The following is a 17,513-nucleotide window of genomic DNA, read 5'->3' as shown; positions in this document are numbered from 1 at the left end:
AGAGAGCTGTGAGACGGGCACTGCAGTGAGAGAGAGCTGTGAGACGGGCACTGCAGTGAGAGAGTGCTGTGAGACGGGCACTGCAGTGAGGGAGAGCTGAGAGACGGGCACTGCAGTGAGAGAGTGCTGTGAGACAGGCACTGCAGTGAGAGAGTGCGATGAGACGGGCACTGCAGTGAGAGAGAGCTGTGAGACGGGCACTGCAGTGAGAGAGTGCTGTGAGACGGGCACTGCAGTGAGGGAGAGCTGAGAGACGGGCACTGCAGTGAGAGAGAGCTGTGAGACGGGCACTGCAGTGAGAGAGAGCTGAGAGACGGGCACTGCAGTGAGAGAGAGTGGTGAGACGGGCACTGCAGTGAGAGAGAGCGGTGAGACGGGCACTGCAGTGAGAGAGAGCGGTGAGACGGGCACTGCAGTGAGAGAGAGCTGTGAGACGGGCACTGCAGTGAGAGAGAGCTGTGAGACGGGCACTGCAGTGAGAGAGTGCTGTGAGACGGGCACTGCAGTGAGAGAGAGCTGAGAGACGGGCACTGCAGTGAGAGAGTGTGGTGAGACGGGCACTGCAGTGAGAGAGAGCGGTGAGACGGGCACTGCAGTGAGAGAGAGCGGTGAGACGGGCACTGCAGTGAGAGAGAGCTGTGAGACGGGCACTGCAGTGAGAGAGAGCTGTGAGACGGGCACTGCAGTGAGAGAGTGCTGTGAGACGGGCACTGCAGTGAGGGAGAGCTGAGAGACGGGCACTGCAGTGAGAGAGTGCTGTGAGACAGGCACTGCAGTGAGAGAGTGCGATGAGACGGGCACTGCAGTGAGAGAGAGCTGTGAGACGGGCACTGCAGTGAGAGAGTGCTGTGAGACGGGCACTGCAGTGAGGGAGAGCTGAGAGACGGGCACTGCAGTGAGAGAGAGCTGTGAGACGGGCACTGCAGTGAGAGAGAGCTGAGAGACGGGCACTGCAGTGAGAGAGAGCTGTGAGACGGGCACTGCAGTGAGAGAGTGCTGTGAGACGGGCACTGCAGTGAGGGAGAGCTGAGAGACGGGCACTGCAGTGAGAGAGAGCTGCGAGACGGGCACTGCAGTGAGAGAGAGCTGTGAGACGGGCACTGCAGTGAGAGAGAGCTGAGAGACGGGCACTGCAGTGAGAGAGTGCTGTGAGACAGGCACTGCAGTGAGAGAGTGCGATGAGACGGGCACTGCAGTGAGAGAGAGCTGTGAGACGGGCACTGCAGTGAGAGAGTGCTGTGAGACGGGCACTGCAGTGAGAGAGTGCTGTAAGACAGGCACTGCAGTGAGAGAGAGCTGTGAGACGGGCACTGCAGTGAGAGAGAGCTGTGAGACGGGCACTGCAGTGAGAGAGTGCTGTAAGACAGGCACTGCAGTGAGGGAGAGCTGTGAGACGGGCACTGCAGTGAGGGAGAGCGGTGAGACGGGCACTGCAGTGAGAGAGTGCTGTGAGACGGGCACTGCAGTGAGAGAGTGCTGTGAGACGGGCACTGCAGTGAGAGAGAGCGGTGAGACGGGCACTGGGGGTGGTGGAGAGGCAGAGTGTGCTCTGTGAGCGCGGTGGCCTGCTTGGAGAAGAGGGAAAAACAAGGCAGTATGGAATGTGGCAACTCTGGGTGCCCTCTCTCCCTTCGCAGGCGCATCCAGCATACACAGCAGCATGAATGCTTTGCATTGATATCATCTCCTGTTAAAGAGCTCGCTCCCATAGTGCTCAGGGCTCAGTGCTGGCGGCTGGCTGAAACAAACGTCTAGCCAGATAAAAGATGCCTAAGTCAGCAGGTCCATTGAAAGCCACTTGAGTGGAAAGTGGAAAGACAGGCATGTACTTGATCGGGAGCTGAGGATGTAAACTTCAGAAAAAAGCTCCTGAATGTAGGGAGGGAGAGGTGGGAAAGGTAACTGTGGAAGCGCTGGTACTCATGGAGGGGAAAAAAGGCCCCAGAAGCAACTGATACCACAATGTCCACACAAGTGCGCAGCACCACAGTGTATGCTTACTATGACTTCCAGTCCAGGAAAACAGTCTTCATTGAAACCCCAGCCAAGCAGAAGTTTAGAAATGTACATTTGTCTTTCAGACAAAAAGTTATAGTGGACTTAGTATATTATTTAGGGGAGTGTGGATGTTTATTTCTCGCAGAAATAGCTCTGGCTGGTACTGCTGTGTAATGGAGCTGTTAGCAGCCCACGCGGTTTGTTTGTGTCCCAAACTCAGTGTCTCAGCTTTTACAAAAATGCTGGTCTTTTGCCGGAATCATGTTTGCCAAAACCACAGGTAACGTAAGGCTTTATGCATTAAAGTAAAATGCAAAATTCACAGAACATGGCTCTGCAGATTAATCATGTTTTTATGGTTATGGGTTAGCTGAATTCCTTCATATCAGATATCTCAAAATGTATGGGACCATATGATTTGCTGCTTTATCTAGCTGTTTATTTCTCTCCACAGATTACTGCCGTTTACAGTATTTTCCTATCCAGATATTAAGTCTAATAAGGTTTGCTTTATCAGAAATGATGTGCATAAGTGCTGGTTTTTGTAATACTGTACATTAGTATGAAAAACCACAGCATAAATTGATAAAATCAGCATTGATTTGAACGGTTTTGTCCATGTTCCCATAATGGTTGTGGTGGAGATGATGTGTGTCTCAGATGGTACTCTGGTCAGTAATGCTCATCTACATTGACACTGTCATTATTTAGGACTGGCCTTCATTACAGTGCTGGCAGGACCTGCACCTATAACACAAGCTTAATTGTTTGAATAAAACGGGGCGTTTCGTGGGAGCCCTATGAAGCTTCTGTGGTTCAGGCTGATTTTTTCTCGGCTCATGTTGCAAACAAGCGTCTTGCCATTTGCAAAGTATGTAACGTTCTTGAAAGTAGGACTGTGTAAAACCAGTCATTATCATTCCTGTACTGTATATTGTGGTCTGACCAAGAGATAAATGCTTTGCTGTTGAGATTCACTGGGATGCACTAGCTGGAACAGTAGAATGCAGATGTCCAACAGGACCCAGAACATCCCCAGAATGTCCAGGTTTATTGTATTGTTTATTGTTCATGTAATAATAGCTTTTTGCAGGCCCACAAAACAAACAGACTATACCTTTTAAAAACTTTTGTTTGTTGGTCTTTTCAAGGCGTTCTAAACATTTTTCTTGTTAACCCTACCTCTGTGTGCTTATTTATACCTTTTTTTGTTGAATAGAATGATATAACTGAAGACTAGAAGCAAACTGCCTTGCAACATTACACTCACATAATATGCCTGGCATTTAAAAAAATAATACTTCAACACTGATTATGCATAAATTATGGTTCATTCGTTTCTTCTTAGCTTGTGGTGAAGTTAAATCCTAACTGAATACATATTCAACAGTTTTGTGGAATCTGAACCAAATTACAAATAACTATCCTTGGTAATGTAAGAATATATGTCTGAATGCAGTACTCTGTAGAAAACTACAGTATGAACATGTGGTTTAATGTACACTTTTTTCCAAATAGACCAATATAAATGAAATGTATATTGAAATACTAATTTTACCCAGCTGTGTATTTTCAAAGAAACATTATTTTTTAATAATATTTCTGAGCTGACACTGAATTAGAAACATCAATTAAAATGAAAAATAGGTATTTTTCATGAATGTCAACTTTGGGAAAAAGGATGTGGTTCTTTTGAGAGAAGATAAGGAAGAAGCTTTTTGTCTCCTCCTAAGCTATGTGTCAGTTCAGTGAAAATAGGAGAGAAAAGAAAAACGGCTCATAAGCACAGTAAATTAACCCCATGTCAATGGAAGGAGTGTGAGAATATGCAGGGAGGCTCCGCTGTTGCTTTCTCTCTGTGTTTATTGAAATATTTCTTGCCTCCATATTTCTTATTTGAGCTGACAGAAGAATGAGGCAAGCGGATGATGCTGAGGAGTTAAAGTCTTTCTGAAGGGAGAATTTGGAGTACCTCTGATTGCTCAAGCCTCTGGCACCAAATGCACTCCACACCTCAGCCATTATTCTGTCCTGTTTTATATAACAGGGTTCAGAGGTAGTATGGAAAAAAATCTGAAATGATTGATTTGAACAAATGTGGGTTCTTCCACAGTATATGTCTCCCAAAAAAATCTAACTACTTTCCAGTTTCTGTGTTACTTGTGTAGTTATGTGTTACCACTTTCAACGCAGTGGTTATACTGAATCAATAAGCATTACTAGAGCCAAAAGTAAGAGGATTTCATTGTGATTCTGCTAAATACAACAACATTGCTGATTCCAAGTGTGGTTCTAATCCACAGAAAATGGTGGGAATTATACACTACGCAGCAAACTGCTCACGTCCCAGAACTCGAGAACACAAGAGAAACGATCAATATCTGCAAGTGTGATATGTGGGAAGGGTGCTGAATCACAGACTTATCACAGGGCCAGTGTGAGATGTGCTGTCTCCTCCCCAGCTGTGCCAGAGTAAACACCGTGGGCTGCCTTAGCCCGGAGCGGCGAGCGGGTCCTTCCTTGCTTATCGGCAGAGCGTGGGCCGTGGTCTCGGGGGCTGCGTGGGTCCCCACAGGCTGGACGCTGACGCGCTGTCAGGCTGAGTTTGGCCGGGGAGACGCGGCCCAGCCCTGCCCTTTCCGACCCCGCTGTGTGATGTTATCGCTGAGATCTGTGACCGTCTGCGTCCGCCTCACTGGGTGAGGCGTGGGGACAGGATGTGAGAGGATCAGTGCATCTCAAAGCGCTCTTTGTTAAACACAATCAGATTGTAAACTGGATTCAACACACGGAGCGTAACTTTGAGCGTTTATGAGCAACCGCAATTACAATGCCGCCCATGATAACAGAAGGGTGAAAGTGAAACACAAATCCGATGCTTAAAATACCAAGGTCTTTGAACCTTATCTCTGTGGAAATGAAAATGTAACGATGTGGATTTGAATATCAGAAGAACAATCAGAGCTCTACCAGGGGAAATGCACAGACAGCTTTTGAATGTAATAATTAACCATTTAAACACAGTGGCTCTTCAGTATGCTGTGAACATATAGATGCACTCTGGTCATAGGCATTAACTAACGCTCTTTCAAAGGAGTGGCATACAGCACAACAAGCTGTTGTTATGGTTCCAGCATGGAATTCACAACCAAATGAATCCTGCACTCTCTTCCACCCACAGCCTATATCTATTGCACATTAAAGGACGAGTTTGAACTGCTCTATTTTTAACATAAATGTCTTTGCTGAATTTTGGCATTATTTTGCCAGCCTCAGCATTTATAGAGATCAAGGCTGCCGATTTGCTTTGGGGTCAGAAACGCTCTGATGTTGCCTGACTAAGTTGTGTAGGCAAAAGGGATAATGATCTAATTGGACACATGTAATCACAGGTTTTATATTAATGGCTTGAACCATTTCAGTGCCAGATGCCAGCATTCATTCATTCTGTCTGTTTGCCAGCCTTGTCTTCCTCACCTCTATCAAGTACAGTGGGGAGACTGCCGTGCTGTTGAAGTACTCTGTGCATAGTCTTAGCATTTACGTACAACATGAGTGGGCTGTATGTATAGTTCTGCTAAAACAATATTACTTTATTGAACAGGAACAGGGCTGCACTAATTTCTCTGACTGCAAACCTCATGTACCACAACTCTGTCTGTAATTTGTACTGAGTGTATGGTCATAGCAACGGTACATAAAACGGAACGGAAAACAGTAGTAGCACAGAGATTAGTCAGCCCTGCCAGTGATATACAAAGCAGTTTTTTCTCTCTCTTTTTTCCTAATGGGGCCCAGGAGACAAAGAAATGCACTAACACAGCACTACTTTATACATGTTTTAAAGTGTCTCAGTATAGTATGGTCATTGGAGCACACATTAACTGTAGCTGCTGAAAAAGATTAATGATTCTACGGAGTGAGTTTGTGCAAGAAACAGGAAATGGTTAATGAGGTGTCAATAACAGGATGTGGCTTCTGATCTTTAAAACAGCTCTTTGTGTTACTGATCTTCTGTTTGCCTGTGAGTGCTGATTGGTCATTTTTCTTGTATATCAATACCCAAACCATCTTCTTCTGCACTGCCATTATCTGTGAATGCTTTTTAACCTTTACAGGATGTTATCAATGAAAGCCAGTCCCTTTCTTCTTTACCAAGTTTAGCTGCAACCCTTCTGCTCAGCCAGCAGGTGTCACTTTTTTTTCTGTTACTGCTCATTTCTGAAAATATTATGTTTCCATTTTTTTCATTTATTTATTCATTTTTGCCATTCAGCACTCTGAGTGATTGATAGCACATGCAGCCACAGGATGATGTGACTGACTGCTAGGTTTAACCTCTTAAACAACATCAGCTTGCCCTACACCCTCAGCCCACCGATGAACTGGTCCATCCTAGGAATGAGACATAGCAAGTGACACACTTTCCCGGGCATGTTTTATGCAACATGCGCCACTTCCCTGTGAGTGCACGTCAGAGGCAGGTGATTTTAAATGGCTTTTTTCTCCAGCAGTCCTGTTGTTGGGGGCACCGGATTGCCCTGCTGGGCTCACTGTGCTATCTGCTGCCTGGTGAAACTTGTGTGGAAATCACAGCCTCAACACAAGCTCAGATAAAAGCACCGCTTCACTCAGTGACTCACAGACACAGGCATGCAGCCCCTCTGCACAAACCCGCTCAGCGCTGACCCGGGCCGGTCCGTGCTGACACTGTGCACAGGACCGTGTGCTCTCTCCGGCAGCAGCACCAGCCCAGCTTGCAGGGAAAATGCTCATAATGACGGTTGGTTGCAACAACTGTACTTTCAGGCTGTAAATCTTGTTTGCTGTGTCATGTGAAATGTGCTTAGTGGTCCGCTTGCTTTTTTCAAGCACACATTGTCATAAAGTGGCCACCACGTTGGGAAATGTTTGGGCTGCTCTTTAGCGGAAACATGGCAGACATGAAAAGGCCAAAGAGTGGTTGGTTGGGGTGAAGGTTACATTAGTGACTCCTCCCAGACATGCTGCATGAGAGAGGTAAAATTCACAGAGGGAGCTGTACCTCACAGAGGGAGCTGCACCTCACAGAGGGAGCTGCATCTCACAGAGGGAGCTGTACCTCACAGAGGGAGCTGCACCTCACAGAGGGAGCTAGCTGTACCTCACAGAGGGAGCTGCATCTCACAGAGGGAGCTGTACCTCACAGAGGGAGCTGCACCTCACAGAGGGAGCTAGCTGTACCTCACAGAGGGAGCTGCATCTCACAGAGGGAGCTGCACCTCACAGAGGGAGCTAGCTGTACCTCACAGAGGGAGCTGCATCTCACAGAGGGAGCTGTACCTCACAGAGGGAGCTGCACCTCACAGAGGGAGCTGTACCTCACAGAGGGAGCTGCACCTCACAGAGGGAGCTAGCTGTACCTCACAGAGGGAGCTGTACCTCACAGAGGGAGCTGCACCTCACAGAGGGAGCTGCACCTCACAGAGGGAGCTGTACCTCACAGAGGGAGCTGCATCTCACAGAGGGAGCTGTACCTCACAGAGGGAGCTGCATCTCACAGAGGGAGCTGTACCTCACAGAGGGAGCTGTACCTCACAGAGGGAGCTGCACCTCACAGAGGGAGCTGCATCTCACAGAGGGAGCTGTACCTCACAGAGGGAGCTGTACCTCACAGAGGGAGCTGCACCTCACAGAGGGAGCTGCACCTCACAGAGGGAGCTGTACCTCACAGAGGGAGCTGCATCTCACAGAGGGAGCTGCACCTCACAGAGGGAGCTGCATCTCACAGAGGGAGCTGCATCTCACAGAGGGAGCTGTACCTCACAGAGGGAGCTAGCTGTACCTCACAGAGGGAGCTGCATCTCACAGAGGGAGCTGTACCTCACAGAGGGAGCTGTACCTGCTCTGTGTGCACAACTTCGCTGCCCCTCCATCCCTATCTTGGACACTGTCACAGACACTTGCCACTAAACTCTATTAGACATCTGGTTTAATATTCCTCCATTCTTCTCTCCAAACCTTTCCAAGTTCGTTGAGGTTTTTCTGGTCAGTCCAATTTTCCACTGGCAGCTTGTAAGGATATCCCAGGGTGGTTCCTTTGGATTCAAGTCAGGACTCTGGGCTGGTCTCTTCAGTGCTTCGTGAACCACATGCCTCTGCAGCAAGTGGGAGCCCCCCCAGAGTTCCTGCTCACATACATCACAGACACTCAGTCCCGCGCACATCCTCTGTACTGGAGATAATCACACACTTATCACTTAACGACGTAGCTGGCAAAAAGCCGTATATGAGATCAGGAAAGATAGGCTTTTCTCTGCCCACTACAGCAGTCAGATTTGCCAGCAGGCTTGGGAGGCTTTAATGGACGATGTGCGCCAAGGACAGCCAAGGAGCTGCGCTTTTGCCAGCTCGTCCAAAAGAGGCACAGTTTAACAGCAAAGTAACAGTTATGCAATATGTGCACATTGCCGAGAGGTTTTTTGCACTGCATGTTGGGAAGAGTCCTGTGGTGGGGTGTCTGTGTCTTTGGTACATCTCAGCCATTCCATCCAGGGCTTGGTGAAGATTATGAAAAGCTTCATGGTGACCAGAGTGTTGGGCGGTTATGAGTCAGTCCGCAAAAGACAGCGAAGAAGGCATTAGCGACAGCAGTCATACCCGGGATACGCTCCAGTTTGGACTACCAGCTTTGACTGTAATTGACCACAGTGTTGGTGCAGTAGAGAGGGGAAGTGCAGCACAGTCCAAACTGTTAAAATGGCAGTGAGGTTTGCTGTTTTAAATTCCCTGACCTTCATGCTCTGCATTACAGTTTTCCATTTGACTTTTCTCTTGTTTGGTTGCATTCCTGTGGCCTATGTCAGTGATTTCTTCCTTTGTGTTAATGTACCTTTTCCTCATGCCATGCCAGGACCACAGACTATTACACATCTCACTGCACTAAGACAATCCAGAGGACTCATACAGCTCTGATTCACTAAAGTTTAGAAAGAAATTCCACACAGCTACAGCACAGCAACTCCCACAAAGCAAAGTCACATATTACAAACAGGTTTCCCACTCAAATCAAATTTATATTTTTCTTATCATGACGCTTTAAGGATAAATGTATGATTTTTGATCATTATTTTTATTGTTTCAATTATCAAATTCTGGCAAAACTGCCACTGTAACTGAAGATAGAATTGTGGTGGGAAATACACTTTGAGACTTTTAACCTTTACAATATTTAATGTCTGCACAGACAAAATCCTTCAGGTGCCTTTGGCAGTGAATACATGTCTTTAAAAGATGCGAGGTAGTGAGCGTCCTGAAGAAGCCAGGCAGGCAGGAAATCTGTCTGGTTTGTTGTAGAAGCCATTTCTTTTTTCAACTGCTTTTGTCTAGAGAATAGTTGTTCCTTGCTCCTCAGAATAGATATTATCAGTGTGGGTTGTTGACTGCATTTGTAAGGCTCATATTAAAATAATCCTTCAGAAGGCATGACCGTGATCTATTGTTTTTAAATCAACCCAGGAAAAATCTTTCACAAGTAGTCCAAGCAAGCAAAAACAGATCAGCTCAGTGTCTCAGACTGGAGAGTCCACCACTCTCAAAGTGTAGATGAGTCAGAGACCACACAGGGTACCAAGCCTGCTTGCAACCTGCTTGCAAGCATTAAGAATTGAAGGGCCATATCGGGATACTCTCTACACACAGTCAGTGACAGCAAAACAGGATTAAAATCAACTGTGCTAAACGGTCACACATTTTGATTTAGATGGGGATATAGTACTTCGCTAGGGAAAAGCAGGCACCATTCTATCTTATTTTCGCCATGTTAAAGGTCGACCTTACCATTATATGAAAAGAGCTATGCCCAGCATTGGTTATAGCAATGCATAAGCTGAGTGCTGAATATAGAGGGTTGCCAGTTTAACATCCAGACCTGCAGACCTTGCTGTTAAAATGTGGCCAACATGTAAGGTGCTCATAGGAGGAATTCAGCACTTTGGACAGCACCTACAGTAGTTTCTGCCAATAGTAAATCTTAAGCACATTTTCACAGAAATGTAGTGATAGTGTTGAAGGCACAGGAGGATCTGGATCTGAAACAACTGCAGACATAGTCTCGTAATATAAAAGGATTATTTGGAGAAAATTCATCAAGTATTGCAAATATTACTTTCAGATTACCTCAGGACACAGCCAGATGTAATGATGTGACCTGAATTTGTATGAAGTGCCAGACTTCTTGATTTCCCTATTTTGTCTGTACGTGTAGGAGTGTTGGTACATTTGACAACTTGTAGGTTCAGTGGTAATCAAACAGATTATCTAGTGTTTGCCCATCTGCTCTTCCAATCTGTATTAATTGAAAATATAAATGCACATGACAACATCGCAAAATTGAAAGGCTCAATTAAAGAGCACACAGAGTCATTCTCTGAAAAACTGTAGGCACTTGCCCTCATTGCATATAAACCTAATTAGGCCTTAGCATTGGTTTGAAATTTTCTGTAAAAATAAATCCTTTGCATGGGAAAATTGAACCCAGGGAAAGAGCTGCCAGGCACACATTAAATAGATGGCTCTTACAAGGGTGTTTGATTAATGCTTGGTACATCCATTCTAGTGTTAAAGTTTTTCAGAGGACTATTTTGGATACGTATTCAAAGGCTGATGGCTTTAGTTGTGAGACTGTGCCAGTGAATTATTTGTGTAAAAATGAAGCTGCATCTATAGAGGTAAAATGAAGCCGAATGCAGCACAGTCAAAAGTATAACGCACCAGTGAGGACAGTGGGGCAAATGCAGAGCCAGCTCAAAAAGCTTTCTATTCCCAGCAACTTGAGTGGTGTCTTTTCCGTGTCACTTTCCTAAGGTCACGCGAACAGTATCATTTTTGCTCTTCTGTTGCAGTGTTGTGTAAAATGGGCCTCTGACAGCAGGCGTGACGGCCTCTGTCTCTTCTCCTCAGGCAGCAGGGAAGCGGCCTTCACCTACGCTATCACGGCGGCGGGCGTGGCCCACGCGGTCACGGCCGCCTGCAGCCAGGGCAACCTCAGCAACTGCGGCTGCGACCGCGAGAAGCAGGGCTACTACAACCAGGAGGAGGGCTGGAAGTGGGGAGGCTGCTCGGCTGACATCAAATACGGCATTGAGTTCTCCCGAAGGTTCGTAGACGCCCGCGAGATCAAAAAAAACGCCAGGCGGCTGATGAACCTACATAACAATGAGGCAGGAAGAAAGGTAACTGCACAAATAAAAATATAAATCCCTACCATTTCATATTCAGATGACACTACTTTTTATCATATTTTTATTAGCAAAATCAAGGTCCTGTTTTCACCCGTATTATTTTTGTGTCATAGATGTGCTATGTTGTTTGAGATGCATCTGGTATTGAGGGCATTTTGTTCAGTTCACCAGCTAATCTTCAAAGTGCCCCCACAGCATGCATGGGTGAGTGTGCGTGTGTCTGTGCATGTGAGTCTGTGCGCATGTCTAACAAATGCTGCTAACTAAGGCAGAGCGAAGACACCTGAGGATAAAGAAAGATGCTTCCGCTTATTTTGGGCCATGATGTTGGGAAGGTTGGACCGATTTCTGATAATTACTGGATTTTCTTTTTTCCTCTGTTCTGGTGTCCCTGTCTCCATTACTTCAGACTAGTAGCTGTCTTTTTAAAGTCAGTTGTCATCATTGAGAAAGACACAGAGAAACATAAACTATTCCCCTGAAAAAGGCTCCATCAGTGCAGCTCTGATGGCAAATGGATCTGGTTAATGAGTGTGGTTTCATCATGTGTGACGGGAAAGCAGAGCGGGGTGACCGGCTGCCAGGTGGACCCGTGCCAGCCTACTCTGGCCCTTCATGAAATTATGAAGTGTAAAGTCAGGAACAGGATATTATTGCAAGTCTCTCTGCCGTATGAAAACTGTGTGGCTAGTCCAGGCAAACCCACACACACAAGGGCGACTGAACAGCATTGTCAGCACTGGATGGAAGTTCTGGGCTGTGTGCAGTGGCATTGGTCAAACCCCATCACTGGATGAAGCTGGATTATCTTGCATCTTATTAGTTAAGGATCCCCCCATCTTATGTGTGCAACGTGAAAAGCAGCCATCAATGCTGTCAAACCATGCTACCCATTTTCTACAGAGAAACATGGAAGTACAGAATGCCGCTGGTTTTTATGCTTCATGCCCTGGGAAAATCTCCCCTCTCTAGCACATTGTCCTTAACTCTGAGAAATGCACTTAAGCAAGTATTTCATTTTCTTTTCTGTAAGAAGTCTACCATAACAACAGAGATATTCAATTTCAAGGATGGCACAAGTGCCCAGAAACATATGAAATACATATTCTGTGGATGAAGTGTGTTTGAACCTAGTGAAATCAATTAGAAATTTCTGCTCATAATTTATCAACTGGTAGCAGACAATTGAGTAACATACACAATGTGTATGAATATTTCCAACGATCAATCATTTTACTAGACAGTGACTGTGCTTTATGTCATACATACATTTTATAATATCCCTTCCACTGAATTTCCAGGCATGTCTGGTGAAGGAGAGGATTGGATCTGGAGTGTAAGACAATGGCGTTTTTTTGGGTGCTTTGAATGGTCAGAATGGATTCATCAATTACTTTGCATACGTTTTTCACAGACACCAGGGCTAGCTCTCGTTGTTACTGCTGCCAGGAAAAAAAGGGCACTGGAAACATTTTTTGCTGACATAATTAAGAATCCAGTGAACTCATATTCCTCCTGCAAGTACGCAGCAAAGCCCAGGATGTTGGGAGATCCCTGCACATTTATGTCTGAAGGAGCAGATATGTAGGAGAGGAAAGTAACCCGCTCACTTTGACTGATTGGCCTACTGTTTACCTGATAAAAATGACATGGTGTAAGAGCACGAACACGCTGCATAAACTACCAACAGCGTCTTTTAAAAACAGCTCAAGCGCAGTGCACTGTAGAGAGAGATGCTCAGTTCTAAATCATTCCTTCACAACAGAATGCATTTACAGTGACTCTCATCATGACAGATGGCCACAGACCGTACGTTTATGAAACAGGCACTGTCTGCATCCATTCCTGTGGCGGGAGGGTAAAGGACTCCCTCAGCCCTGACGTCTTTGTGCTGCACATGCTTGACACAGTGTTTACCACATGTCCTGAAATCATAGATTGCAAGAGCTGTGAAGAAACCTGCAGGCTTCCGAAACAAACTGGAAAAAAGAGGGGAAAAGGAAGCCACAGCATCCATTCATGTGAATGCACCCCCTCCAAACAAGTCTGCCACCTAAAATAGTAAACATGTATTTCCTTCAACATTTTAAGTCCTTAAAAAGTGAAAAAATGTGAATTTAAATGCAGTGCATATTCATCTGTCCAGCTCTGTTCAAACAACATATTTCCTTACTTAATAGATCATCCCAAAATACACAGTGATCCAGCTGTAAATGGTTAACGGTCATCTGTTGAGTGGGTCTGAACAACAAATCTGTAAAAAATCAAATAAGCAAATGCTCCACGTTAACCCAAGTGTAACAGTATACTTGTATGGTTATATGAAATTTACATTTATTTTTTCTGACCATTGATGTGGCCTTTCGGAAGGTAGGGTAAATTACAGAGCAGAATGTTACCAATAAGTGCTTTTTTCCTCTTGTATTTGACATATAGCTGGCATCAGGGCCTGTTTCAGGATTTGAGAGTTGGTTTTAGTCCAGTCCAGAGAGTCACTCTAATATATTGAGAATGTTAACGTTAAGTCTTTGCTGAGTGATTCTTGAACAGTACAGAATGTTCAAAAAGCTGTATTGCAAATACAGCCAAAGTTACACCTAGTGAATGTAAATTTTTAAGTAGCTGTTCCACTGCAATACTAGTGTACATTACTAAGTATTGTTTCCTTTATTTCTCCATATATTCCATTCTAGTGGATAATAAATTCAAATAACCCCAGTAACTATATCCTTGGCAGAATATTCTGAAACAAAAATGAATGATTAAATTATCTTTGCATGTCACTTCAAGAACAAAACCAACAAAACCATGTCAAATCTTTACTCTCTCTCTCTCTGACCAAACAAAGATCTCATTTAAGGTTTCTTCAGCTTCATTCTTTAGCTATTTCTCTAACTGCCTGAAGCTGAATTCAAATAAACAGAACGTAGGCCTATTTAAAGCGCAGAAACCATCAGAGAGGCCTGGAGGCCATGTGTATGAATCACGGCAACAAAAACAAATTAAATATTGCAACTTTTAAAACAAAAGTAACTTATTCCTGACTTGTGCATGCATACGATGAAGAACAATCAAAAAACAATTCTCTGATTCAGCTTTCTACAGATGGACGACAACTGAAACAATACCTTTAGGATTCAAAATTACATTTCAGGCAAACAGCACAGGAATCAAGAAGTGACAACTTTACTGCACTTCACATTCTGTTTGAAATTTATAATACATTCAGAAACATTAAGATGTGTCTGTAAAAGAAAGCACTGCAGCCTATGAATCTGTAGTCCAAGTCTGTATAGCCTTAAAAAGGCAGGGTTAACTCTGGACCAATCTATGTAATTACTTTCAAGACAACCAATAAAAATGTACCAGTACTTTTGAAAAGAAACACAGTTAAAGATGCCAAACCCAATTATGAATTGTTTCCATAAGTAAACTGCACATTGCTTTTTTTACAGTGGGAAATGACACTTTTATTTGGAGACCATATGAACAACGATACTGGGGAGTTGAGTAGGCCTCGCCAAACATTCAGTCTAAAACTATTTATTTGTTGGCTTGTGTGCTGATTAAACACAACTGTTGCAAAAGGTGCACTAGTTCAGACTGCCTTGTTTTACCCTGAATTCAAAGCCTGCGAACTGTTTTTTTTTTCTCATGTAAACGTTGTATTGGTGTCACGTTTCCTTCTCTTTTTCCAGGATACTGAAATCTGACGACTGTCCTTTTTCGTTTTGTTTTGTTCATACAGAAAGGCAGCTTAAATGTGGCTTAATGCAGACTGACATTCCCCAAGGGAATGTGGATCCTGTTATCTGTCTGTCTCTCAGCAATGAGTCGTATATGCCTCCCGTGCAGTGATGAAATGTGAAAACCTCTTGATTTGAATGCTGATTTTGAGGTTGTGTCAGCGCTTGCTGAAGGTTTGCGTTCTCCTCTCAGGTCCTGGAGGAGAGGATGAAGCTGGAATGTAAGTGCCACGGCGTCTCGGGGTCCTGCACCACCAAGACGTGCTGGACCACCCTGCCCAAGTTCCGGGAGATCGGCTACGTCCTGAAGGACAAGTACAACGAGGCGGTGCATGTGGAGGTGGTGCGGGCCAGCCGCCTGCGCCAGCCCACCTTCCTGAAGGTGAAGAAGACGCAGAGCTACCGCAAACCCATGGAGACGGACCTGGTGTACATCGAGCGCTCGCCCAACTACTGCGAGGAGGACTCGGCCACGGGGAGCGTGGGCACGCAGGGCCGGCTGTGCAACCGCACCTCCCCCCACACGGACGGCTGTGACTTAATGTGCTGCGGGCGGGGCTACAACACGCACCAGTACACCAAAGTGTGGCAGTGCAACTGCAAGTTCCAGTGGTGCTGCTTCGTCAAGTGCAACACCTGCAGCGAGAGGACGGAGGTGTTCACCTGCAAATGAAGCTGAGGAGACGGAGGGCCAGGGTAGGCGGGACGCCAGGACCGAGAAGGAAGACAAAAGGTTTTTTTGGAAACGGTACAGAGAATATAAAAGAATGGAATTTACAATATCAGTTCCTCATGGCATTGTTTTGCACATCAGAATCTATTTGCTTTAAACAAATTTAGGTTAAATATGAATAGATACTATTATCTAAACAATAGATTAAAGGCCACTTCTTTTCTGAAAAAGAATGATGTGTTCTTGTGCACTGATGTGTCCAGACTGACAGATTGAAAGTTGTGACTTGTAGGATGCAAATAGTGCCCCAGACAGGAACTCTGGGATTTGTAGTTCTTCATTGTCATGGGAAGCTTGTAAAGGAAATACAGAGTGACTCCAACACCAAGGATAATGTGGAAAAAAGACAATGAGAGGATCATCTATAGAAAAACTAAGCAAGAGTTAAAAGATTCCTTAGTATGCTGATCAATCATCTAGTCTAACAAACTCTGGAGGTATTTGTGGGGGGGAGAACCCAAGTGACTATTAAAATCCACGAACTGGAATCCTTTTTTTCAAGCTGTGTCAAAAAGAACGCTACATTAGCTTGGTGCCTTTGGGCACACTGAAAGTTGAATTCGTCTACATGGGGAGAGTCTCTACAGAAAGCCCTCTACTGCCAACTGGAAAATGGTGGAGTATGTTAGCTGTCCAGTCACACTGGAACTGTTTGTTTGAACACTGAAAATAAATTGTTTATTTATGTCATAGTATCTTTAAACAAAGCACTAACGGGTAGAAATGTCTTATTTTGTACTAAGTGTAAAAAGAAACTTTTTAGAAATTCTGACTGAAGGTGCGTATCTTTTAGGACATACCCCTTGCCCTACCCTCCTCTTTTCCAAGCAGTTTCATTGCTACTGGTGTGTTGACTGCAGAAACTCAATATAATATATTTAACTGCAGGCACAAGGTTTCTAGTTCGCTGTGGCATATCTAGTGTTTGCAGTCACATAAGCAATACGAATTCCTTTGGTTTATTTTGCATTACAGCCATAGTCAGTAGCAAGGAAACTGATGCTTTTTTCTGCCGCCAACATCCTTCCTCAACCCATTATACGTGAAATCAATATGTTGCTGGATGTCTTGTCGAGTGCTGCACTGATTTATTTTTTATTTCTATTCAGATACAGCTCAATTGAAAATGAAATAAATATCATTTTGACTGAGTTCTGAAATTCTCTGAGAGAAAATAAGCGTAACAGCCAAGAATTAAGTCCATCACTTCACGCTGACACGGTCTTTGGTCCAAATTATTCCCAAATTCACCCCGTTTTCACCACTGGACAGCTGCCTGGCTGTGGCCTGTGTGCTCGATGAGTGTGGAGAAGGGCAGGCTCTGGGAGCTCCATGGAGCCCCTTCCTTTTGTATTCCCACAAATACTGGAGATATGGAATTCAACAGTGCTGCTCCTGCTTGCATAAGCCTAACTAGGCAAGGCAAACAGTAGGACGGGGCCGACCACCATTAAGATGTAAATGTAATAGTTTGGCCACAATCTTTGCATTCTAAAATGTTTATTAAAACTGAAAATAAATTAAAAAGAAAAATGGTAAGGATATATATTTTTATATACAGTACATTTTATGATTTTGGCACTTTACATTATTTATATTCAGAGAAAAAAAATCAGTCATTATTGTCATTATTATTTCTATTATCATTATTATTACTGCTATTATTATTCTTGTTATTATATATCTAAATGCTTTTCTTTACTACACACTTCTAGTCAAAGCAAATGTTTGTTTTCCTTTTATTTGAGAACTGTAAGACATTTAACTGTCATAGTAGGAGGAGAGGACTGAATTATGTATACATTCAACAAGCAG

The 17,513-nt window shown here is 44.5% G+C and overlaps 1 protein-coding gene across 2 annotated transcripts in view; it reads left to right on the top strand.

The window, feature by feature from the left end:
* Positions 1–15,756, top strand: part of LOC118771826 (protein Wnt-7b) — a 28,497-nt gene extending 12,741 nt beyond the window's left edge. For both annotated transcript variants that reach the window (XM_036519909.1, XM_036519908.1), the window contains exons 3-4: positions 10,939–11,210; positions 15,159–15,756. In XM_036519909.1, coding sequence (XP_036375802.1) covers positions 10,939–11,210; positions 15,159–15,638 — 752 coding nt within the window. In that variant the 3' untranslated portion in view covers positions 15,639–15,756. The remainder of the gene's footprint in view (positions 1–10,938; positions 11,211–15,158) is intronic.
* Positions 15,757–17,513: the final 1,757 nt, after the last annotated feature.

The sequence above is a fragment of the Megalops cyprinoides genome, chromosome 25 (genome assembly GCF_013368585.1).
Source record: "Megalops cyprinoides isolate fMegCyp1 chromosome 25, fMegCyp1.pri, whole genome shotgun sequence".
Classification (NCBI taxonomy): Eukaryota; Metazoa; Chordata; class Actinopteri; order Elopiformes; family Megalopidae; genus Megalops; species Megalops cyprinoides.
The sequence above is the reverse complement of the archived record's forward strand: the minus strand, read 5'-3'. Positions and strand labels throughout refer to the sequence as shown.